Below are 25079 nucleotides of genomic sequence, written 5' to 3'. Positions count from 1 at the left end.
CTTGTCTGCATCCTCCCCTCCTTTGACTACTACATTTGGCACTTTTTTGGGGGGGTGCGGGTACCTGATTTTGACAGGTACCCGTTCCCACTTCTGGTCAGATGCGCTGTGGTGATCTGAGCCAGAAGTTTGGCCCCTCTTCTTCCCTTGCAATCTTCTAGGACACATCACAGGCCCCAGAAGACTACTAATGCACAGTAGGAAACCGGCTGTAAAGCCGCTTCACTGCTGGTCTCCCTTACTTATGATGCCGGCAAATGCACCTAAGGCCAATTGAAGAATCAGCTCAAGTGAGGACATCACCAGATCCCTAGACAAGTAAATGTCCTTATAATAAAAGTCAGCAGCTACAGTATTTGTAGCTGCTGACTTTTGATTTGTTGGGGGGAGCCTGGAGCTCTTCTTTAAGACTACCAGGAAGGTTTGAATATGATTGGTGGTTTTAAGATGTTTTATTTTAACACAAAAGGTTTTCTAATGTGCCTGCAGTATGTATATTTGAAAACTCTGAGGCCCCGTACACACGGCCGAGGAACTCGACATGCCAAACACATCGAGTTCCTCGGCCAGTTCAGCCCTGAAGCCGCCGAGGAGCTCGGCGGGCCGAGAGCTCCCATAGAACAATGAGGAAATAGAGAACATGTTCTCTATTTCCTCGTCGAGGTCCTCGTCGGCTTCCTCGGCCGAAAGTGTACACACGACCAGTTTCCTCGGCAGAATTCAGCCAGAAACTCGGTCGGAAGCTGAATTCTGCCGAGGAAACTGGTCGTGTGTACGTGGCCTGATCCTGTTTTTCAAAGAGTTTAGCAAAAAGGTCTCACAGATTACCATTAGAAGGGTTTGATAGAGTCAGAAGATTCAAACACTCAAACTCTGTTTTTGCTTAGTTTATAGTTGCTATAAAATTCCTTGGTACATTGTACAGGAAAATAATCACAAAATATAAAAATAAATGCCCAATCATTATTGCAAATTTAGAAATGATTTTTTTGTTTTATTGCGTTACTTACAGTAGATCCTGGGAATCCTGTTTCGCCTGTCTGTCCGGCTCTTCCTGCCTCTCCCTAGAAAAAAATAAAATAATAATCTATTTAACCCAAACTTTTTTTTACAATAAAATATTAAAGTGTTAACAAAATGTAAAGGAAATAAAATGAGTATAGGCTAAGCAATATTTCTGAACTTATATCTACAACAACAATGATACATGAGATAATAGAAATCAAGCTTATGGACAAAGTAGAACATTTTTAAACATTTTGACCCTGGATACTTAAAAACTTACCTCCAAACTTTAATCACTGGCTGTTGACTTGAGAACATGACACTGACATTGCTAAGCACTACTCTCAAGATGCAAACCCCTCAAACTTCCCATATAAAATGTGTTATGCCCTACTATGTTGTGTTATTATACTTTATTTATTCTGTATTAAGCAATAGGACAAGCAGCACCTTTGGTCTTTTCAAAAACCTACCCCTGGAACATTGTTTCTCATCAGATAAGCTATTTTCAGATGTTTTATAATGTTCCCAAACTTGTTTCACTTAAAATTACTTCAAAGTTTATGAAATGCTTCATCCAAGTTACAGTATTCTGTTACATGTCTGTATGCATAATATATTATATTCTGTCATGTGTTCATAGTATGCTTAAAAATAACTTGTCAAGTCTGAAGCAATATCATAGTGCTGTACAACAGATTTTTAATGTATACTGATATTGATTGGTACATAGTAAGTATCCATGCCTCATTTCCTTCTTATACCACATGATAAGAAGAGCTTGGCACAATTTGTAGGCTTCAACTACTAATGAAGATAGGTGCTAAGGGCCAAATCCACAAAAGAGATACTCCGGCGTAAGCCGTCGTATCTCTGGTTCTAACTTTGGAACTGATCCTCAGAAGCAGTTTTCCTAAGTTAGGCAGAAGATCCGACATCTGTAAGGGACTTACACTGCCGGATCTTAGGATGCAGTACCGCATCCGCCACTGGGGGCATTTCGAGTCGAAATGCCTCTGCTAGTATGCAAATTAGCACTTAGGGCGATCCTCAAAGCTTTTGTGCCTAGTTTTTTCGCCGTAAGTGTTAGTTTGCCTGGTGTAAAACTAGGGCTGCTTTTACAAAGTGTAAAGTTAGTCACACCTTGTAAAGGCCCATTCAAGCGACGGCATTTGGTATGCATTCCCGAGGGAGAACTCCACGGCAATTTGTAAATTCCAAACCGGCATGGGTTCCCCCCCAGGAGCATACCAGGCCCGTAGGTCTGTTATGGGTTGTAAGGAGACCCCCCCCCCGCCGAAAAATTGACGTAGGGGGTCCCCCTACAATCCATACCAGACCCGTATCCAAAGCACGCTACCCGGCCGGTCAGGAATGGGAGTGGGGACGAGCGAGCGTCCCCCCCCCTCCTGAGCCGTGCCAGGCCGCATGCCCTCAACATGGGGGGGTTGGGTGCTCTGGGGCAGGGGGGCGCACTGCGGGCCCCCCCACCCCAGAGCACCCTGTCCCCATGTTGATGAGGACAGGACCTCTTCCCGACAACCCTTGCCGTTGGTTGTCGGGGTATGCGGGCAGGGGCTTATCGGAATCTGGGAGTCCCCTTTAATAAGGGGGCCCCCAGATACCGGCCCCCCACCCTAAGTGAATGGATATGGGGTACATCGTACCCCTACCCATTCACCTGTAGGCAAAAAGTAAAAGTTAATAAACACACAACACAAGGCTTTTTAAAATAATTTATTATTCTGCTCCGGATGCCCCCCCTGTCTTCGTTATTAGCTCAATTAGCAGGGGGGGCTTCTTCTTCCACTCTCCGGGGGTCTTCTTCCACTCTCCGGGGGTCTTCTTCCACTCTCCGGGGGTCTTCTCCGCTCTCCGGGGGGGGTTTCTTCTTCCGCTCTCCGGGGGGGGGGCTTCTCCGGACTCCGGGGGTCTTCTTCCATCTTCTCCCCTCTTCCGCTGTTGACTCGGCGAACCCCGGTTCTTCTGCAGCTCTCCGGTGCCTTCTTCTTCAGCGCTGGCTGCCTGCTATGTTTTTGTGTTAGCTCGATTTCAAACAGGCAGCCGGCGCGGTCTTCTGTGACGTCATCTTCTCTTCTGTTCTTCTCCCCTCTTCCGATGTTGCCTCGTTGCCTGTTGTCGCTGTAATGATGGAAGCGCGCCTTGCATCCCATTTATATAGGCATCACCGTCCCATCATGCTCCGGCAGGTACCCACGTGGTGGGTGCCTACCCACGTGCACCCACCACGTGGGTACCTACCGGAGCATGATGGGACGGTGATGCCTATATAAATGTGATGCAAGGCGCGCTTCCATCATTACAGCGACAACAGGCGACGAGGCAACATCGGAAGAAAGGAAGAGAAGACCCTGACGCCACAGAAGACCGCGCTGGCTGCCTGTTTGAAATCGAGCTAACACACAAAGATAGCAGGCAGCCAGCGCTGAAGAAGAAGGCACCGGACATCTGCAGAAGAACCGGGGTTCGCCGAGTCAACAGCGGAAGAGGGGAGAAGATGGAAGAAGACCCCCGGAGTCCGGAGAAGCCCCCCCCCGGAGAGCGGAAGAAGAAACCCCCCCCGGAGACCGGAGAAGACCCCCGGAGAGTGGAAGAAGACCCCCGGAGAGTGGAAGAAGACCCCCGGAGAGTGGAAGAAGAAGCCCCCCCTGCTAATTGAGCTAATAACGAAGACAGGGGGGGCATCCGGAGCAGAATAATAAATTATTTTAAAAAGCCTTGTGTTGTGTGTTTACTACATTTTACTTTTTGCCTACAGGTGAATGGGTAGGGGTACGATGTACCCCATATCCATTCACTTAGGGTGGGGGGCCGGTATCTGGGGGCCCCCTTATTAAAGGGGACTCCCAGATTCCGATAAGCCCCTGCCCGCATACCCCGACAACCAACGGCAAGGGTTGTCGGGAAGAGGTCCTGTCCTCATCAACATGGGGACAGGGTGCTCTGGGGTGGGGGGGCCCGCAGTGCGCCCCCCTGCCCCAGAGCACCCAACCCCCCCATGTTGAGGGCATGCGGCCTGGCACGGCTCAGGAGGGGGGGGGACGCTCGCTCGTCCCCACTCCCATTCCTGACCGGCCGGGTAGCGTGCTTTGGATACGGGTCTGGTATGGATTGTAGGGGGACCCCCTACGTCGATTTTTCGGCGGAGGGGGGGTCTCCTTACAACCCATAACAGACCTAAGGGCCTGGTATGCTCCTGGGGGGGGGAACCCATGCCGGTTTTTTCGTTGAAAATTGGCATGGAGTTCTCCCTCTCAGTAATGCATGCTGAGCGACGCTGTCATTTTTTTTTTTAATTATTTGTTTTCCCGGCGCGTCTTTTTTTCACCCGTCGCAACTTTAGTGTCCCGTCGCAATCCACAAAGCCGCCCGGCGTCAATTACGTTCGCGCGATGCACGTCGGGAAAATGATGTCACACGCATGCGCAGTACGGCCGGCGCGGGAGCGCGCCTCATTTAAATTGTAAACGCCCCCCGGAGAGGAGGAACGCCTTACGACGGCGGCACTTAACTTACACGGCTTGAAATTTTTACGTAAGTGCTTTGTGGATCAGGCACTTAGGTAAAAACTTTAAGTCAGTGTAACTTAACTGCTGAAAGTTAAGTTACGCCGCCTGGCTGAGGATTTGGCCCTAAATATCTAAACACAAAGTTAATGCAGGTACATTTTTCATTGATATGTTGAGTTTGGGGATTACAGTTGCGTCTACAAATTCTAATCAGTCAGGCCAGTATTATGATACAAATGTAATTCCCTGCAATAAATATTCAGCTTTGTTTTTAGCAGTAGACATTGTAGATTCACTATCTAGCAGATACGAGTATTGGCTTAGATTGAGAAGAGACAACATTTTGTTCCTTTCTAATACATTTTGAGATAAGTTTTCAGAGCTCGAAAAAAGTCTGAATTTTACCTTCACCTCTTGTTTCACTGTAGTGTTTGTGTAGAAATAACTCCTTAACTGTGCATCATTGTTGCCCCTGTACACATTCACACTGCTGCATGTACAGAATGTTGGCTGCAGGAGTATACAACGTAGCCATCTTTACAACAGAAATCCTTGGGGAATGTGCATAATAGACATATAATTCAAATGAAGCCTGGTCCAGCACCACCTTTGTGTATGTGCATACTGGCCACGTGTAAATGTTCCTGAATGTGCCACTTTGCATTTGTGTTTTCTTTGGATTGTGTTGTGTTTGCCCTGCTTCTCTTATTGATTATTTTGTGAAAAATGTATCTTTTGACATAGATGCAAATGTGTTTCCTGATAAGCCAGTATGAATTTCATTGTTTTTACTATACCTTTCAGATTGGCCATTTTAGGGAAAATGTATCTCTTGTAAATGTGAGTGCAGTACATGCTACTGCAAATAAACATCTGAACAGAACATGTGTCATTATACTGTACTGTATAACCAATATCATTTTAAAAACACCTTACAACAGTACTATTAATATAAGCATCTATTAAGGAAACTTACATCTTCACCTGGTTTTCCTAGAGGACCTTCAGGGCCACGTGGACCTGGTGAGCCCTAAATATAATAAAAAAAATAATAATAATTATTATTAATTGTTTATTGCTTCTTATGGTAGTTTTAAAAAGAAAGGAACATACCCATATAATAGATGCTGGGGATAATGTAATTACGAGTACATTTTAAAACCTTTCATATATCTAAATAGTTGCTTTGACTGTTAATCTACTAAAAACTAGGTTCAGTAGACACAAATATACAATATATATATATGCTGTATTGGCAAACAGCTAAATAAATAGTTGAGATATGGAACCACTTTTTTGGCATAGAACTTATGTGCATGAGATTTACCTTAAAAGACCTGCCAGAGAGCACAGATTTGATGACCTAACTTTTCACTAGTGCAAAACAGTTGGTCACTTCCCTGCCTCCAGCCTGTTAATGAATAGTGAGGGCAGCAATAGCCCACTGATTAGCCCAACCTTGCTAAATTCAGCCCTCTTCAACCTTGTCAGCACACATAACACCTGATTGGCCCCTCGCTCTCTCAGCCCTGTACAGAGATTTACCAGAGGCTGACACCAAATCAAATTATGGTACTAGCTGCATGTAAAATACAGTAAATTATTGTTTGATGTATATTAATTAAATAAGTATTTAAAGTAAAGACTTTATTCAATTGTTTCATCTATTAAATCTTCCGCTCTTGCTGTTTTAACTTTGGGTAGTAAAACATTTTTTTCTGCAAGTATCCAGGAAGTGAACGGGCAGCGGCTTCAGCTGCCCACAGTTAAAATGGTTGCAGCCAGACTTAGTGGAGGGAGATTTCTGCAGCATATTTGGCAAGTACAGAATCATAGTATATATAAAATGATATGCAAAGTGGTTGGAGGGAAGCTTCAGAATGGCAAAGATGTTTTTATTACATATTATGTAAGCAGACTACAGTTCCTCTTTAAAATTCATATATTTGTTTATCTTGCCAGGGTTCCATTTATTTTAACATGCAGTTTTCATTCTACTTCTGTCATTTTTATATCATATGCTCAGTCTGAATTTTACAGGCTAGAGATTTATCTTAACATTTTTGGTTGAAACAGTATTTATTGTGCTGACAAACACTGCAAAATACAGCATTAGGCACAAATAGAAAGGTTTCAATGAAAGCACATTTACTGCCAAGCAGACCACTATGAATGTTTGTTTGCTGATCTCAGTGAGATTTTAATAGTTCATATAATATTCACCCTTTAAAATGTGCTTTTAGAAATATATTTTAGCCATGTAAAATGATTGTATCTTTCAGAAATGAATTGCACAAGAAACAAAGTAATTAATACGAGTTTCCCCAGCTGTCTTGAACCTTAAACTATTTCTAACTTAATCCTTTCCTATTCAAACCTCTTATGTAGCCTAACCCCTAAAAAATGCCCTTAACCTTCATAATAATAGTTAACATTTAAAGTAAATCTTTCACGACAGAAATATGGGGGTTCCATTTTTGATCTCTTGAAGTTTTTAATAGACTGGTTTTCATGCCAGTCTACTGGCATGATTATTTCCTGAGTCACTGATTTAGAACAATTATGAAGATCAGGAAAGTCAGGGAAAAGAAAGAGCACCAGAATATATAGAATGCAAGTACTTACCATACCTCCTGGTTCACCGACTTCACCAGGAGGGCCTGGAGGACCCATTCCACCCTAGAAAATAGGTTAATGCAAATAGTGTGTTATATTATTCGTTAAGATAGTTCAACACTATTAATCACTTCTTCAGTCAGACTTTGCAACTTTTAAATGCACAATGTCAATTCTTGCCACAGGTACTTACTATCTAATACTTGAGAAACAAACCTGTCATGGAAATTTTTATGGCTGCAGAGAGGTGGCAGGAGGAGGTAACTGGATGCAGCATATTGAGCTTGAAGTATATTTTGTTACCTGCTGGTTCAATTGAACCCCATAGTAAGCAGTATGGCAGCTGTCTCAGACTTTGTTTCTAACTTTGAATATGCTATGAATCTGTGTTAACAGAGTTTAGGACAAAGAGTCTGAGTTTAGAGTGAACTGTATGTCAAGCCATTTTGTCTCTCTTGGAGAAATATCCCCACTTCTTGCCCTGCTTCCACCAGGCATCACTGAGTATCTCATAATTAAGAGTTAGAAATGTAGTAATGTCAAAATCAGCTATGCTAATTTACAGATACATGTGCTAATATATAGGAAGGCAAAAAATGAATGTGCTATTATATTTTGTTATTGTATAGTATGGGATAGTTTGAATAGATCGATCTTTTTTGACAGTGTATGTTATTGCTTTATTAATGCTAAGATTTAAAAATAACAAATGTAACATTAGATTCTTAACTTATTTCTTACCGGGTTGCCAGGCACACCCTGTGGGCCTCTTGGTCCAGGTTGTCCCTGTAAAAAAAGTAAAATGTTCATAAATGTTTTCTGAAAAAAATATGTTAATGTCATATTAGAGACATGTTGCACCCCAACCTGACCCATCCCAGTTATGACATAATTTACGAGAAATTGGAATAGGATACAGAATTATCTGCCTATGAAATATGCACATGCATCTCTAGCCCACTGAAAACAATAATTATTTGACCCGATTATTACTGTAGCTTTACTTTATTATTTATTTTGCTAAAATTTTTAACATGAGTAACATGAAATGTCTTAGAAAGTTCCTATGCATTTATCATTGTGTTGAACAAGTTAACAGTTCTAGACACATGCTTGTTCATTTCGTATAGTCAGATTTCCAACCTTAGAAATTTTTTACCAAACAAATGGAAATGGTTTTCAGCAGATTTGCATACTTATATAGGCTTTAAAAGAAAGGTGGGATATTGTTATATAAAAATCTAGATAGAAACCAATTTATAAATCTAAAGATTAATTTTCATTTTAATCTAAAAAAAAAAAAGCCAAATCTAGGTTGCGGGCGGCCACCGTTTCTACAGGCAACAGGCAGCGGCTTCTATTGCGTCTCCTTCTCTCTGCATCACGGTGGCTTCCCGTCATGCGTCTCCTTCCTCCTCTTCCTAGGAGCCCAATAGAATTGAGTGACTGTTCTCGCTTCCTGATTGGCTGGGAGGAGGATCAGTGTGGCAAAAGTGAATATTCATTTGCTATTGTAACACAACTGAGTGGGCTCAGAGCGCAGTGGTCTGCACCCCAAGCCCACCCTTTTTTGAAGCCTAATCGAAAATCTGTCTCTAATCATGTGCTTCAAAAAAACACCCCCCTCATTGAAACCATGGTCCGGTGCACTACATGTAGATCAGGGGACCGAATAAATGGATGGGGGTGCGCCCCTAATGGATAGGCAGCCACTGCAACAAAGAAAGATAAAGTGGAGAGCCATTACTTGTCTCTGGGTGGTAAAACTCACTTCAGGAGTACAGGATGTGATAAAACATTTGCTTATGCACTCCAGTCATAGCAATTTCTAGGGGCTCCTGGAACATGAAAATGATCACCGGTAGCTCGATTTTGCGATCCAAATATGATAAAATGTTATTACTAAATATATGTGTGATTCCTGTGCCACCACTTTATAGCTATAATAGAAGTTAATAAATAAATAATATAAAATTAAATAAAAGCCGCTGCTAAAATGTGATATGTGTTCCCACACTAAAATGTATAAATACTATAAAAGATTTTGCGCTGCTAAACTATGTGACCATGAAATAACGCGTAGAGCGTTCTCATCTGAAGTGACATAGAAGGCCTCGTACACACGGCAACAATCTCGTCAGGAAAAAAACGTTGTTCACACTAACCTTTTCAAAAGAACCGCAGTTCTCTTAAAAGGCAAGAATGCGGTGACATCATCGCGTATGACGAGCATGTGCTTGTCACATTCGATGCCGTTGCCATCTTGCTTCACCCTATCTATGCTGTGGAAGCTACCGCGCATGCGTCAAAGTCATTTCGAGCATGCCCGGGTTTCCACGGCGACAGGTAAGTATACACACTCTCGGGTTTCTCGTTAGGAAACAGGCTGACAAGAATCTCGATGAGAAAATAGAGCGCAGGTTCTATATTTTTCTTGTCGAGATTCTGGGCAGATTTCCTGATTTGAAACCTGAAAGCCTCGTACACACGAACGGTTTTCTCAGCAAGAAAGCTCTGCCAGCAGTTTTTCTTGCTGGTTTTTGCCACACAAAAAAACGGTCGTGTGTACGAGGCTGAAGAGTGAGTCAAAATGGCTAGCGATTTTATTGAAGCTTTATGCAAGTTTTTTTTACATTTATGATCGCATAAGCAGTCCGGATTCTTAAAAGGACCATATCCCGGACATATTGGTGCTATGGTGCAAGACATCAGGAGAGTCCCTAGTAGACAGGAGGCTCTGAAGTGTCCATAATTCTAAGATACCTTGTTGAATGATATTATACAGGTGCAATTCAGAGTTCAGAGAGCACTGTGGTGACACAAGTGGTTTTATGAGCACATTTGTATCTGGTTTTGCGTGGGACGTTTATGAGCACAGAAGAAGTAACACTGGTCCTTTATTGGATGTTTGTGAAGAGACTGTTTACTTTATGTTGTTTTATATTTAGAAATTTGTGTTCATTGTACATTGAAAATGTATGTTTCATACACTTGGTACCACAAGTATTGGGAATAATGTTTTGTTATTTTTATTATTAGTTTAGCAGCGCAACATCTTTTATATTATCTACGACAACATGTTACTGCCAGTACACATTGCTAAGTGTTAGCCATCCACTTATTCTCTTTTTGGCACATAAGGGAAGATCACAAAATAAAGTCATCTGGTTAAATATGTTTGTGAACATTGATTGGGCTAATCTTACCAATGAACCGGGCATTAGTCCTATTTGGGAACCAAGTCCAGATTTTTCATCAAAGCCTCCTTGCATTTGGGACTGAAGTGGCTGTTAAAAAAAACACAATATTTATTCATTATAAAACATGTATAAAAAAAAACTATAGTGCTATAAATTATACCCAGAAACAGTATTGTGCAAAAAATGGCTAACATGTTATATCAACCTGTAGTTCTTGAACCTATTCCAATTATTGTAAACAGTACAGTATAGGCAAAATGAGTATAAGCAGTATATTGGTGCTTGAAATGTAGTCAACCAATATCCACAACACAAGCTATTCTATTAGCAACAATTAATTCCTTAAGTGGTGTTTACTTATATAAATCGCTGCTCAGTAAACAATTGTTAAGGTAATGAAATTTGGAATATGTATATATATATATATATATATATATATATATATATATATATATATATATATATATATATATATATATTAGAATTAGAGTAAGAAGAAATCAGTATCACAAAAAATACATTCTGCTAACTCTAGCTATGGTAATTTGCACTACAAACACTTCCTCCTCCTCCTTCTCCTCCTCTGATATTCTTTACTTAGGGAAGGGGTGAATTGTAGTTCACAAAAGATAGCTGGGAAATCTGATAACATTGATTGTGATATTAGTTCAATGTACAGAAATTTAGATACACACTGTGGGGCAGATCCACAAAAGGATTACGCCGGCGTATCTACTGATACGCCGGCGTAATTTTAAATTTCTTGCATCGTATCTTTGTTTTGTATCCACAAAACAACATACGACGGCATCTGGGATCGATCCGACAGGCGTACGTCTTAGTACGCCGTCGGATCTAAGCTGTAATTTTTTGGCTGCCGCTAGGTGGCGTTCCCGTCGAAATCCGCGTTGAGTATGCAAATTAGCTAGTTACGGCGATCCACGAACATACGTCGGCCCGGCGCATTTTATTACATCGTTTTCGTTCGGCTTTTTCCGGCGTATAGTTAAAGGTGCTATATTGTGGCGTACTCAATGTTAAGTATGGCCGTCGTTCCCGCATACAATTTAGAATTTTTTACGTCGTTTGCGTAAGTCGTTCGCGAATAGGAATTTGCGTAGAATGACGTCACCGTCGTAAGCATTGGCTTGTTCCGGTTAAATTTCGAGCATGCGCACTGGGATCCCCTAGGGATGGTGCATGCGCAGTTCAAATAAAACGTTGTTTACGTCGGGTCATGACGTATTTACATAAAACACGCCCCCATTACATCCATTTGAATTCCGCGCCCTTACGCCGCAAGACATACACTACGCCGCCAAAACTTACGGCGCAAATTCGTTGAGGATTCGAAACAAAACAAAGTAAGTTACAGCGGCGTAGTGAATCTTACCCCTGTAATTGCAGAGATTGTAGTTAGCATGAAAAAAATTTACGTAGTCACCACATATAAGGACTGGTAAGTTGCAATATATCATAATTTGGTTCTTAAGTTTTCATATTCTTAATTTATGATATTCAGCATGTTAAAGTGATTGCAAATGTAAATTGAAAAAAAGAAAATGCAAACACATTTCTACTTATTTGCTCTGTGCATTGGAATTGGCGCTTTTGCTTCCCCCACCGCCAAGTGCCCCCATAGAAAGCCATTTCCTATGTGGGAACCCAAGCAGGCTCGCTCCGGAGCCACGCGGTCTGCATCTATTGACACAGACAGCGGAGCTCAGCCCTGTCCTCCACTCCCTCATTACTGGCTTTGATTGGTAACAGCAGGAGCCAATGGCTCCCACTGTCTCAGCAAAGCCCAAGAGACCAGGAAGTGAAAGGAGAGAAGAGCTGCAGACGTGCACAGCGCTGGATCGAATGAGGGCTCGGGTAAGAGTAAGGGGGGGGGTTTGGGGGGATACCACTACATAAAAATGTTTTACCTTAATGCAAGGAATGCATTACGATAAAAACAGGTTTTATAACCACTTTATTTCATTTTTAATTACATTATGCTATAAATTAAATTAGTCTCCAAATCTGTATGCAGACCGAGCTGTCCAGTAAAAGTGACAATGAAATGACTTGGAACAAAGCCTGCCAGGGATGCTGAAAACCTTTAGTGCTGCAGGATCTCCAAACCCCTGGTCACTTTTGCTGAACAGCTTGATTTGCATGTAAGTATGGAGAACTCAACTCCCAGCATCACACATCAATTTCCTGAAAATGTTTCACATGTTTCATTTATTTTGTATTACTTTATCAATCTGTAAAGTTCACCTACATGAGTTCCTGGAATGGAGGGGTGTCCAGGTGGTCCAGGGTCACCAGGCTGTCCAGGAATACCAGGTTCTCCATCAATTCCAGCAGGACCCCGATAACCCTTTGGGAAACAAAAGGCAAAATTTTAATATGACAGTCAGAGGGCAATAAAGAATTCCATAAATATTCTAGTACCTGAAAAAGCTATCTATCCATTTGCAACCAGACACATTATTGCATACTCATGTTTCATACTTTGACACATTTTTGCAAAATTTACTTAGACTCCCACAATGAATACTTTTTTTTACTGGAGAAATAAAGAGTTTACCAAGTATATGTATCGTATAAGAAACTCTGTAGGGGGTTTTCCTTTCTGGGACACAAAACTTATGAACTGGGTTGTAAAAAAGCTCTAGACTGATGAGTCAACATTTGGCTGTGGCAGGAGGTAGTTTGTTCACCGAAAGGCTGGAGAGTGGTATAAAAATGGGTGTCTGCAGCATGATGGAGGTTCCTTGCAAGTTTAGGGCTGTTTTTCTGCAAATGGTTTCAGAGGGTTGGTCAGGATCAATGATGTCTTTAATGCTGAGAAATACAGACAGATATTTATCCATCATGTCAAACCATCAGGGAGGCGTGAGATTGGCCCCACATTTATTTTGCAGCAGGACAACAACCCTAAACATGCAGCCAATGTAATTAAAAACCTCTTTAGCATAAAGAAGATCAAGGAGTCCTGTAAGTGATGGTTTGGCCCCCACAGAGCCCTGATCTCAACATCATCGAGTCTGTCTGGGATTACATGAAAAGATGGAAGGATCGGAGGCAGCCTACAGCCACAGAAGATGAGTGGTTAGTTCTCCAAGGTGTTCGGAAAAACCTAGCTGCCGAGTTCCTTTAAAACAGTTTTTGTAAGTGTAGAAGAATTGATGCTGTTTTGAACACAAAGGGTGGTCACTAGACATGTGCACAGAAAATGTTTTCAATTTTTTTTGTTCCGTTTCGTATCGTTCCGTAGGTTCGTTCCCGTTTGTTTTTCGTATCGTTCCGTAGGTTCGTTCCCATTCGTTTTTCGTAAGACGCCCGTTTTCCTGTTTGTTCCCGTTCGTTTTTCGTACGACGCGATTTTTTTCGTATTCCGATCGTTTCGTATTTTGGTTACCGTTTTCTTTTCGTACATGCGGGATGGTTCGTTATTCTGTTTAATTCATGTTCGTTACTTGTTAGACAATAATTTTCGTGAATTTTCGTCATTTTGTACTTTCGTAAATATATCGCGGGATTCGCGGCACTTTCAAAATGCGGCTCATCCATATTAACTATTGTTAAGCCCCATACACTTGGTCAGACTTTTTTACCAACAAACATAAAAACGACCGTTTTACCGAACGTCCGTTCGTTTTTTTTTAAACTCCATCAGAAAACCATTTTTGGGTTCCAGGTTCAAAAGTCTGGCCAACTGATCTCCCTTCAGACGAAAATCCACAGAAAAGTTTATTTGGCTTTACTGTACTACTCAGCACAAAAGAGAAGCTGCTTCACTAACTAACTACACTCACTGCCCATTCAAAAAAACGAAAATGACATCTTATAACAAAAGATTTGCATTCTGTATTTTGAAACCAAATTACGAACAGAAAAAAGGAATTCAGAATACAGAATACAAATCTTTTGTTATAAGATGTCATATGAACATACAAACAGAAAAAGGATTCAAACAAAATACAGAATGAAAATCTTTTGTTAGATGTCATATGAACATACGACTGAAAATCAAAATACGAACAGAACAAGGATTCAAACAAAATACAGAATGCAAGTCTTTTGTTATAGAAGTCATATTCGTTCTTTTGCCGTTTTCGTTTTTGTCGTATTTTCGTCGGATCGTTCGTTCGTATTTGCGGTTGTTCGCTATGCGACTCATTCGTAATCCCGTCATTTTCGTATTTTGGTGCTTACATTTTTTCGTATGTACACATTATTCTGCGGGTACGAAAATTAACATTTTCGTACGAAAATAACATTTGTACGAACGGGAATGCACATATCTAGTGGTCACACCAAATTTTGACTGGATTTGGTTTTCTCTTCTGTTCATTTACTTTCTATTTTAATAATTGATAAGAAATAAACTAGTAACACTTCTATTTTTAAAAGCATTCTTAATTTACAGCATTTTTCAGATTCAGATTACTTTATCAATCCCAAAGATACCTACTTAAAAATTTGAACAGTAGTGTATATTTCTCCAGGTCCACAACTTTTACACTTGTCGCTGCCTCTTCAAAGATCTGTTATCAATTTTTTGGGCTTTTAGTTCCACCTTTAATACTATTATTCAACAAACCCTGATAGATAAACTGACACTACTTGGAATTAGCTCAATTTTGTGCAGACACTGTACAATTTTAACAAATAACTACCCAGTCTGTTAGACCCCGTTCACATTGAGCAGTTTTTCAGGCGGTACAACGCTAAAAATAGCGCTGCTATCCCGCCTGAAAAACTCCTTCACTGCAGACTCAATGTGAAAGCCCGAGGGCTTTCACACTGAGGCCCCATACACACCATAGAATCTATCCGCAGATAAATCCCATCAAATGGGTTTCTGCGGATAGATTCTATGGTGTGTACACTCCGTCGGATATTTATCCGCGGATAAATCTCCCCTGGGATGGATTTCCAGCAGATGGATATTTGCTGACATGCTCAACAAATCCATCTGCTGGAATCCATTCCAACGGATGGATCCGCTCGTCTGTACAGACTTACCGGATCCATCCGTCCAAAGGGATTCCCCGCACGCGTCGTAATGATTTGACGCATGCGTGGAATTCCTTATATGACAGCGTCGCGCCCGTCGCCGCGTCATAATAGCGGCGACGGCGCGACACGTCATCGGCAGAGGATTTCAGCGCGGATTTCAATGCGATGGTGTGTACACGCCATCGCATAGAAATCTTCTGAAACCCTCGAGAGGATTTATCCGCGGATACGGTCCGCTGGACCGTATCTGCGGATAAATCCTCTCGTGTGTATGGGGCCTCAGGCGATGCGCTGGCGGGAGACAAAACAAATCTCCTGTCAGCAGCATCTTTGGAGCAGTGAGAGGAGCGGCATGTATACCACTCCTTCACCGCTCCTTCCCATTGAAAACAATGGGAAACCGCGGCAATACCGTCCGCAATGCGCCTCTATAGAGGCGCATTGCGGGTGGTATTAACCCTTTATCGGCCACTAGAGGGCGTTAATACCGCACCGCTAGCGGCTGATTCCCATGGCAATCCCGGCGGTATAGCGCCGCTATTTTTAGCGGCGTTATACCGCCACCGCGGCTCCCGCCCCAGTCTGAAAGGGGCCTTAGAGTTCACAATAATTATTTATTTTGTTGACCTATAATTGCTCAGCTATGTAGCTGTGCCATCATATTGTGAAGATAGTGACTCATCCATGTAGAGACAAGACGTGGAGATTCTGGAAGTCTGGTGTAAGTTCACAATATCTTCATTAAAGTGTTTGTTAAGGCATATATTTATGTCTATTAAAGGCTGGCATAGCACACTGTGTATGTTGTATTTAAAAATAGTGTTCTAAATACTGTATATCAGCTGTCTTCAAGCCTCATCACTCATTGCCACTTTCCAGCTCTGATAGATGTCTTCTGTGAGAAGGGTCGTGATCTCCCTCTGACATCAGAGGGAGATCACTTGGCCGCTTGTCTCCTCCGCAGAAGACACCCATCAGAGCTGTAAAGCATCCGCGAGTCACGTGACCAGCCTGAACACCGCTGATATACAGTATTTAGAACGCTTGTTTTAAAATAAAACATACATAGTGTGCTATACCAGCCTCTAATAGAGAGGCTGGCAGTGACAAAATTCATGGTTTACTATTAAAACAATAGAGGCGGGGGGCGGGGTTGCGCCATAGAGAGACAGACAGAGGGTGCTGACAAGGAGGGTTTGAAGGGGGAGAGCAGATAGGACAGCAGCATATCACAGAGGGAGGCACTTTGACCACGGTGATCAGAGCAGAGCTGCCCTGGTTATCGTGGTCTGATTAGAGAGGTCATACAGCAAGTGGTAGGTTTAGGGGGGGGGGGGGTTACAGTTTAGAGGGGGGCAGATTACATAGCACAAGCGCTGTGCTATGTTATCTGCTTTAAGGGACCAGAATCAATATATTTATTTTTTTGGGGGTTAAAAAACGCTTTAACAAAGAAGATGAAGGAAATTATTATGGGCTTTAGGAAGACCAGCACTACTCCCCATTTTCTCTACGCCAGGAGTGTCCCCATTTTCTCTACGCCAGGAGTGTCCCCATTTTCTCTACGCCAGGAGTGAAGATGGTCCTTTGCTTCAAATATTTGAGCAGCATAGTGATGAAGGCCTATCAACAGATATGCTTTTTGAGGAGAATAAATTATACTGGGCTTGGTACTTCAGTCCTTATATCATTTTATTGATGTGTGGTGGAGATATTTCTTCTTGCATTGTTGTTTGGTATGGTAATGGCTCTTCGGGTGGATAAATAGGCACTGCAGCAGAAGTTAAAATCTTCCCAGAAGATAATTTGGAGTAATCTGTCCATCATCAATAATATTTACAACAGCTGGTGTAGAAACATGACCCTTAATATTATGGGAGACTATTACCATCCTGCTTTCCTCATCCCTTCAGGTCGAAGGTTGCACAGCATCAGGGCTAGAGCAACTAGGCTGAGGCCCCGTACACATGACAGAGTTTCTCGGCAGAATTCGGCGAGAAACTCGGTCAGAGCCGGATTCTGCCGAGAAACTCTGTCGTGTGTACACTTTCGGCCCGATGGAGCCGCCGAGGAACTCGTCGAGAAAATAGAGAACATGTTCTCTATTTTCTCGTTGTTCTATGGGAGCTCTCGGCCCGCCGAGCTCCTCGGCGGCTTCAGGGCTGAACTGGCCGAGGAACTCGATGTGTTTGGCACGTCGAGTTCCTCGGCCGTGTGTACGGGTCCTTTGAAACAGCATTTTTCTGATGCTGTGAAATTGACAAATTATGGATCACCCTGAGTTCCTGCTAATATATAATACTTTTTCTTTCTGGTCATTGCAAACTGAGATTAATAATACTGCCGTTTATGATTCTTAATAACTGCAATATTATTTTTATGTAATTTATATTTATGTTTCCATACCAATACATTTTTCTTAATTTGTTTATCTTGATTTTATTATTTTTTACTGAGACCCAAGTATATTTTTCCATTCCTTTCATGTCATGTGGGGCCTAAAGGTTTTTTTAAATATGTCACTACCTGCCATGAGGTCAAATGCCATGACTCCACTAGATAGCTAGCCAATCTAAATTGGGAACCACTGTAATTATGAATGTATTAACTACATGTTTCCGTGTACTTAATGATAATGTTCCTTTTTATTTTCCAACAAAAAACAAAACTTTCTAAGGCTCCAAACAATTGTCTAGTAAATATATTGTTGTATATTTATAGTATCTAGTCTTGAAAAAAGGGTGGACGCTGACCCAAAATAACAGGAACAGGGACTAAGACTTAATGTAAGCTGCTGCTGGTAAATGGACGTTCAGCAGCCCCTAAACTCTCCTCTATGTTATCTTATCAGTACATGTACACAGGGGGCTAGATTCAGATAGTTAGCAGATCTTTAGATCCGCGTAACCTATCTGATTTACGATCCGCCGGCGCAAGTTTTTGAGGCAAGTGCTTTATTTAGAAATTCAAATTCAAATTCCGCGGCTAGGGGGTGTGTAACATTTAAATCAGGCGCGTCCCCGCGCCGATGGAACTGCGCATGCGCCGCCAGCTAAATTTTCCAGCATGCATTGCTCCAAATGACGTCGCTAGGACGTCATTGGTTTCGACGTGAACGTAAATTACGTCCATCCGTATTCGCAAACGACTTACGCAAACAATGTCAAAAATTCTAAATTCAACCCGGGAACGACGGCCATACTTAACATAGGATACGCCGCATATAGCAGGGGTAACTATACGCCGGAAAAAGCCGAACGCAAACAACGTAAAAAAAATGCGCCGGGCGGTCATTCGTTTCTGAATCGACTGAACTCCTAATTTGCATATTTGTCGCGTACAAAAAAACAAACGCCACCTAGCGGCCGCCCTGGAATTGCAGCCTAAGATCCGACGGTGTAAGTCACTTACACCTGTCAGATCTTAGGGAGATCTATGCGGAACCTGATTCTATGAATCAGGCGCATAGATACGACGGACGGAACTCAGAGATACGACTGCGTATCAGGAGATACGCCGTCGTATCTCTATCTGAATCCGGGCCAGGGTCGTTTGCAGTCGTTTCTAGGCAGTTGAGTTTAGAAGTTTTTTTTGAAGATACATTTTTGACTATTTAAAAAAACCCGCCTCTAAACGCTGCAAAACAGATGTTTTTTAAAGGTCAGTTACTATCTGTCAAGTTAAATCGTTCAAGAGAGGTTTTAAAATGTCCCGTGTACATTGAGCCTAACTTGTACAAAGTATAGAAATTATTATACATGTAGCATGTGTAAACAGTAGCCTTTACAGTCCAGAGGTATGAACATCCCTTCAGCACAAAAGAGTGTTTTTTCTCAATATTGATCATTACATTATTGACCTAACATGGCTATGTGGTCATATTAGATTAATGATGTCACAAGCATCCCCGCCTCTTTGTGCACGTCAGTTGTGGGACAGGGAATTCCCTGCCACAGCTTGTAGGTGGGGTGCAGTGTGGTGCCGTGACCATACTTCACACAGTCAGGTGTAATAATAAACTTGTATTGAAGCAATGCAGCAACAGTTCACAACAACCCCGTTGGGAAGACTACCGAACCAGGTGCACTCATGGTTACAGCAACCTGAACAGAGCGGACTCCAAACAGAATGACAGTATCTGTAGAGAGAAACTTCTGCCCAATCTCTCTTATGCCTAATCGGGCAGATCTGCAGCGGAGATGCAACCCTACGCTTTCCCTCCTCGCCAGGAACCTTTTCCTATCAGTGGTACTATCTCAGACAGACAGGGTATCATTCCCTGGACTACCCATGTACAAAAGGCGCACCAATCCCAGGAACCAGGGACTTAAATAGGCTCTGTCTGACCCAATATGGCTACCAGAGTCACATGGGGCAACAGCATCCCACCGGATCGCTTCCCCACTGACAAAGGAAACCATAGAGGAATTAGGTCCCTCCTGATTTTCTCTCTAGCTGCAGAGCTGCTGTGGTTGAGCGCTACCTGCAGTAAAGGAAATAAACTGCACCTGCCTACAGGCTCATTGGTCCAGAAATTAAAGCTGATTTCTGGGCTTGGACCAAAATCTATTCAGAACTAACACCAGCTCATTTCTAATAGTGACCACTACAGGCCAGAGGTCTGAATACCACAATTTCAATGCAATAAGCACATCTCATATTGTATTTATATGTATTATTTTCAAATGCTGTGTTCCATATGGACAAACGGCAGCCTGGGACATTTTAAATCCTGTATGAAATAATGACCTATCAAAACACTTATGCCGCGTAAACACGGTATTTTTCGGCATGAAAAAAAAAACAACGTTTTTAAAACCGTCATTTAAAATGATCGTGTGTGGGCTTCACATAGTTTTTCGGCTTCTGAAAAATGACAAAAAAAAATACGTTGTTTTTTAAAATGTCGTTTTTTGGTTTGTAAAAAATGATCGTGTGTGGGCTAAAACGGCGTTTTAAACCTGCGCATGCCCAGAAGCGAGATATGAGACAGGAGCGCTCGTTCTGGTAAAACTACCATTTATAATGGAGTAAGCACGTTCATCACGCTGTAACAGACAAAAAAGCGCGAATCGTCTTTTACTAACAAAGAATCAGCTAAAAGCAGTCCAAAGGCGAATAGAACTTCCCCTTCATAGTGCCGTCGTACGTGTTGTTTGTCACCGCGCTTTGTTCATCATTTTTCAAAAACGATGGTGTGTGGGCAACATCGTTTTTAATGATAAAGTTGGAAAAACTTCGTTTTTTGGACATGCTGAAAAACGTTGTTTTTTTTTTCATCCTGAAAAACGACCGTGTGAACGCGGCATAAGGCCTTGTACACACAATAGGTTAACCAGAGGACAATGGTCTGAAGGACCGTTGTCATAGGTTAACCTAGGAAGCTGATTGATGGTCCGTCATGCCTACACACCATCAGTTAAAAAAACGATCAGAACGCGGTGATGTAAAACACAACGACATGCTGAAAAAAACGAAGTTAAATGCTTCCATGCATGCGTCGACTTGATTCTGAGCATGCATGGATTTTTAACCGATGGACGTGCCTACTAACGATCGTTTTTTTTCCCATCGGTTAGGAATCCATAGGTTAATTTTAAAGCAAGTTGGCTTTTTTTTAACCTAAGGTTAAATAACCTATGGGGCCTACACACAATCGGTTTGGACTGATGAAAACGGTCCATCAGACCGTTGTCCTATGGTTAACCTATCTTGTGTACGAGGCCTTAGAAGTTTTAAAACGCTACACCAAATAGTGCAACAAAAGCTAAATAAATTCTGGTATTTCACTTTTAAAATAAAACATAATTTTCTATTTGTAATAGCAGTACCATTATGAGTAACTTTGTACCCAGACACAAGTCTTATTTTAAAACTACATTAATGGGTGGAAAAAAAACAAGAAAAACAAAAATTAAGTTGCTAATGATACAATTCTTTATATTAGTTTATCTGTCATTATCATTGCTCTGACAATGACTTATATGATAATCTACAATTAATACAGAGAAACAGATTTCAGTCCTAGCATCAAAGTATCGTCAAACTATTTCTGTCAAATGTTCTTTCAAGGGCTCATAAATTTTCACTAGTTGTGTGAAGCTGCACTGACATCCAGTGTTGATTGGAAGCAAATGCAAACGGCTAAAACCTGCTGTAGTCACTTATTCTATAGCCATGCCTGTAGGTTATTTTCTAAAGCTTTGAGCATTCTTTAGCAGATGTATACACATACAGTATCAAGCCTTGATAGCTCTCAATAGCAGGAACACCATCATTGGTCAGCTTTACACTTTAAACAATACAGTATATCACTTCAATAATCTATCTATCTATCTATCTATCTATCTATCTATCTATCTATCTATCTATCTATCTATCTATCTATCTATCTATCTATCTATCTATCTCTCAACTTATTTTGTCTGCTGGATTCACAATTTCTGTTTTACATGTAAAAAGTCAGCATTTTTTACTCTAAAATTTATTCGAACCCCCAAACATTATATTTTTTTAAAGTAGAGATCATGACGACTAAGATGGAAGTTGCTAAAAAAAAAAAATGTACTCAATATTTACAGGGCCATCTTTAAGGCAGGGCAAAAGGGGGAGCTGCCCTGGGCCCTGTCATTGTTGTGGGGCCCAAAGCAGCTACCTCATATTTGCCAACTATCCCAGTTTCAATTCCCTTGTCCGTTGAAGTTTTAGTTCTGTGCTGCGTCCTGATATCTCAGTGTGAAGTGCTGCTACAAATGCTGCCCAGCTCTGCCCTATTCTTGTGTACAGATGACCCACCTGCAGACCCTGTGTTTACATGTAAATAACCGCCATTCATATGTAAATAATGGGAGCATTCATATGTAAATAGTGACGGCATTCATATGTAAATAGCTGAGGCCGGTGGCATTCTTATGTAAATAAAGGTGACATTAATATGTATATCATGCCCCTCTGCAGTGAAGAGATGATGTGTTGTAACCTCTAGCAACCAATCAGTGAGCAGTATTACTGTACAGTAATCTCTAGCAACCAATCAACAAGAAGAAATCACGTGCTGTAACCTCTAGCCACTAATCAGTGAGCCGTATTGTGTGCTGTAACCTCTAGCAACTAATCAGTGAGCCGTAATGTGTGCTGTAACCTCTAGAAACCAGTCATATGACTTATGTAAATAAAGGCGACATTCATATGTATATCATGCCCCTCTGAAGTGAAGAGATGATGTGCTGTAACCTCTAGCAACCAATCAGTGAGCAGTATTACTGTACAGTAATCTCTAGCAACCAATCAACAAAAATAAATAATGTGCTGTAACCTCTAGCAACTAATCAGTGAGCCGTAATGTGAGCTGTAACCTCTAACATTCAGTCAGTAAGTGGTAATGATATGCTGTAACCTCTGGCAACCAATCGCAATCACTGCCTGTTCTGATATAGTAAACTGATTTTAAGTCTAGCTGATATTTATTGTATGTCTCAGAGCAGGTGGAGAGCAAAATTACATTGGGGGGCCCCAGAAAAAAATTTGCCCAGGGTCCAATCAACATTAAAGATGGCCCTGAATATTTACGATATTTGTGCAGCCATTTTTACAATGCAATTTTTTTCGTAAAACATACACCTAATGCATTTTAGTGCACGCAAACACATATGGTAAAATATGATGTTTTGCCAAGTAAATAGATACCTAACATGTCACACTTTGGAATTGCCTACATCCGTGGACCTACAGTACCTAAAAATCTCCATAATGCAGGAATACGAAAGAAGGTTTGTACAGCCGCACTCCAAAAAATTTTCTCTTTATTGTAAAAACAAATCACAAAAATACATTGCACAGCAAAAAAACAGATGAAATTTTACGCGTTTCGCAATTTAACTCAGTGCTTAATCATAATCATCAGCTATGATTAAGCACTGAGTTACAGTGTGAAACGCGTCAGTTTTCATCTGTTTATTTTTGCTGTGGCATTTATTTTTGTGATTTGTTTTTACAATAAAAGGAACATTTTTTGGAGTGCGGCTGTCCAAACCTTCTTTCGTATTCCTGCATTATCATTTGCATTGCCAGCACCCCTGGTTTTGGATCCAGTGAGGAGGTTCATCTACTACACCTGAGCGGTTACTCCTTTCTTCTAAAAATCTCCATAGGTGATTACTTCAAAGTCTTTACAGGTTCATTTTACAGTTACACAGAAGGCCTGGTGTTAGAATTATTGTTCTGCCATTCATGGCGATTCCACACGTGTGGGGTGCGATCACCATTTACATATGTGTGCGGGAGTTACGTATGCATTTCTGTAGAATAGATTCAGGGTGCTTTTCTTTCTTTTTTATTACTTTTTTTTTAAAACGTTATTTACTTCCTTGCTTTTACAAGGGATGAACAACATCTCTTGTGATCACAATAGGCATCACAGGTCCTCTTTATGGAAAGATCTATAAGACCCCAGATCTCTTCTTCGCCTTTAAAAGCATCTAATCAAACTGAGATCAGCTTGATCAGATGTTTTAGCTGGCAATGGCTTGTATACATCAAACCGAAACCAGAAGTGACAAATTCCTTGTCGCTTCCAGGTTCTTACATCACAAAGGGGAGGCAGATATGAATGTACCTGCCTCCCCTCTGAGAGTACACAAACACTGAGCAGAGGTGGAACTGGGCTTCCTAGTTGTTCGAGAGAGCCTGGTAAAGGCAGCTGGTATTGGCAGGTGAGGAAGGGGGGCAATACTGCACCCTATAGAAGTGTAGAAGTGATCAAACAGCTTTATAGCTGCTTGGATCACATTTAAAAGAAAGCCCATTGCTGGCTGAACAGTTTGATACCGGGATGATGACTGCGGGTGCAGGCATCATCATGGTATAACCACTTCTACCTAAGGACATACGGGTATGTCCTAAGGGGTTGAGGTGGTTGGAAATTGACCATGCCACACAGCATTGCCCCCTGACTGCGCACATGTGTATTCAGCCATTGAGCTATGTCATTGCTGCTGGAGGTGCTTTGCAGGGACCAAAAGTATTTGCCAAATGCTTCAGCAGTCATTAATTAGAATGGAGTCTGAGAAAAGATATTTAGACAAGTATTGTGGGTTTAGGCATAACTACCAAAATGCTAAAATATCTTCTCAAAAGTTCTGTTGACTTTTAACTGAAAAGAGGTCCTAAATATAGGGGTGTAGCCGTGGAATGATTTAAGCTCACCACCCAGGTTACTATTGGATTGTACAATCTTCTTTAGATCTACCAATAAGTATGTAGTGCAAAGGCCCTCAGAATTAGTTTCCCTGTAGAAAATATCAGGGCAGGTCTTAAACAGGAAGGGGTGTGACCTTGACAGGAAGGTGTGGATCATATTTAAATTAGGTGTTGCACAAGTTTACTCAGGCCCACGGCAGCACAAAACCTAAATACACCACTGGGTGTACCCCAAGGTTCAGTTTTGGGACCCTTGCCTTTTAATATCTTTATAACTGATATAAGGTTTGGGTTTAAAAGTACAATTTCTGTCTTTACAGATGACACCAAACTATGCGGTGGAATAACGTCCTTACAGGAGGTCTCAAACTTACAAGCCAACCTCAATGCACTGTTTAATTGGGCAAATATGTGGCAAATGAGGTTTAATGTAGATACTGTAAATGTAAAGTTATGCACTTAGGGGCTAAAAATAGGGACTCAGGAATTGGAACAGGGACCTCCCCCAAAGGTC

The 25079-nt window shown here is 41.5% G+C and overlaps 1 protein-coding gene across 1 annotated transcript in view; it reads right to left on the bottom strand.

Moving 5' to 3' along the window:
* Window positions 1–25079, bottom strand: part of COL5A2 (collagen type V alpha 2 chain) — a 225972-nt gene that overhangs the window by 75751 nt on the left and 125142 nt on the right. The window contains exons 7-12 of the mRNA XM_040357173.1: window positions 12621–12719; window positions 10358–10438; window positions 7893–7937; window positions 7161–7214; window positions 5512–5565; window positions 1011–1064 (exon numbers count right to left, since the gene is read on the bottom strand). Of these exons, the coding sequence (XP_040213107.1) occupies window positions 1011–1064; window positions 5512–5565; window positions 7161–7214; window positions 7893–7937; window positions 10358–10438; window positions 12621–12719 (387 nt within the window). The remainder of the gene's footprint in view (window positions 1–1010; window positions 1065–5511; window positions 5566–7160; window positions 7215–7892; window positions 7938–10357; window positions 10439–12620; window positions 12720–25079) is intronic.

The sequence above is a fragment of the Rana temporaria genome, chromosome 6 (assembly GCF_905171775.1).
Source record: "Rana temporaria chromosome 6, aRanTem1.1, whole genome shotgun sequence".
NCBI lineage: Eukaryota > Metazoa > Chordata > Amphibia > Anura > Ranidae > Rana > Rana temporaria.
Note: the sequence above shows the minus strand (reverse complement) of the source record. Positions and strands in the feature narration are given on the sequence as shown.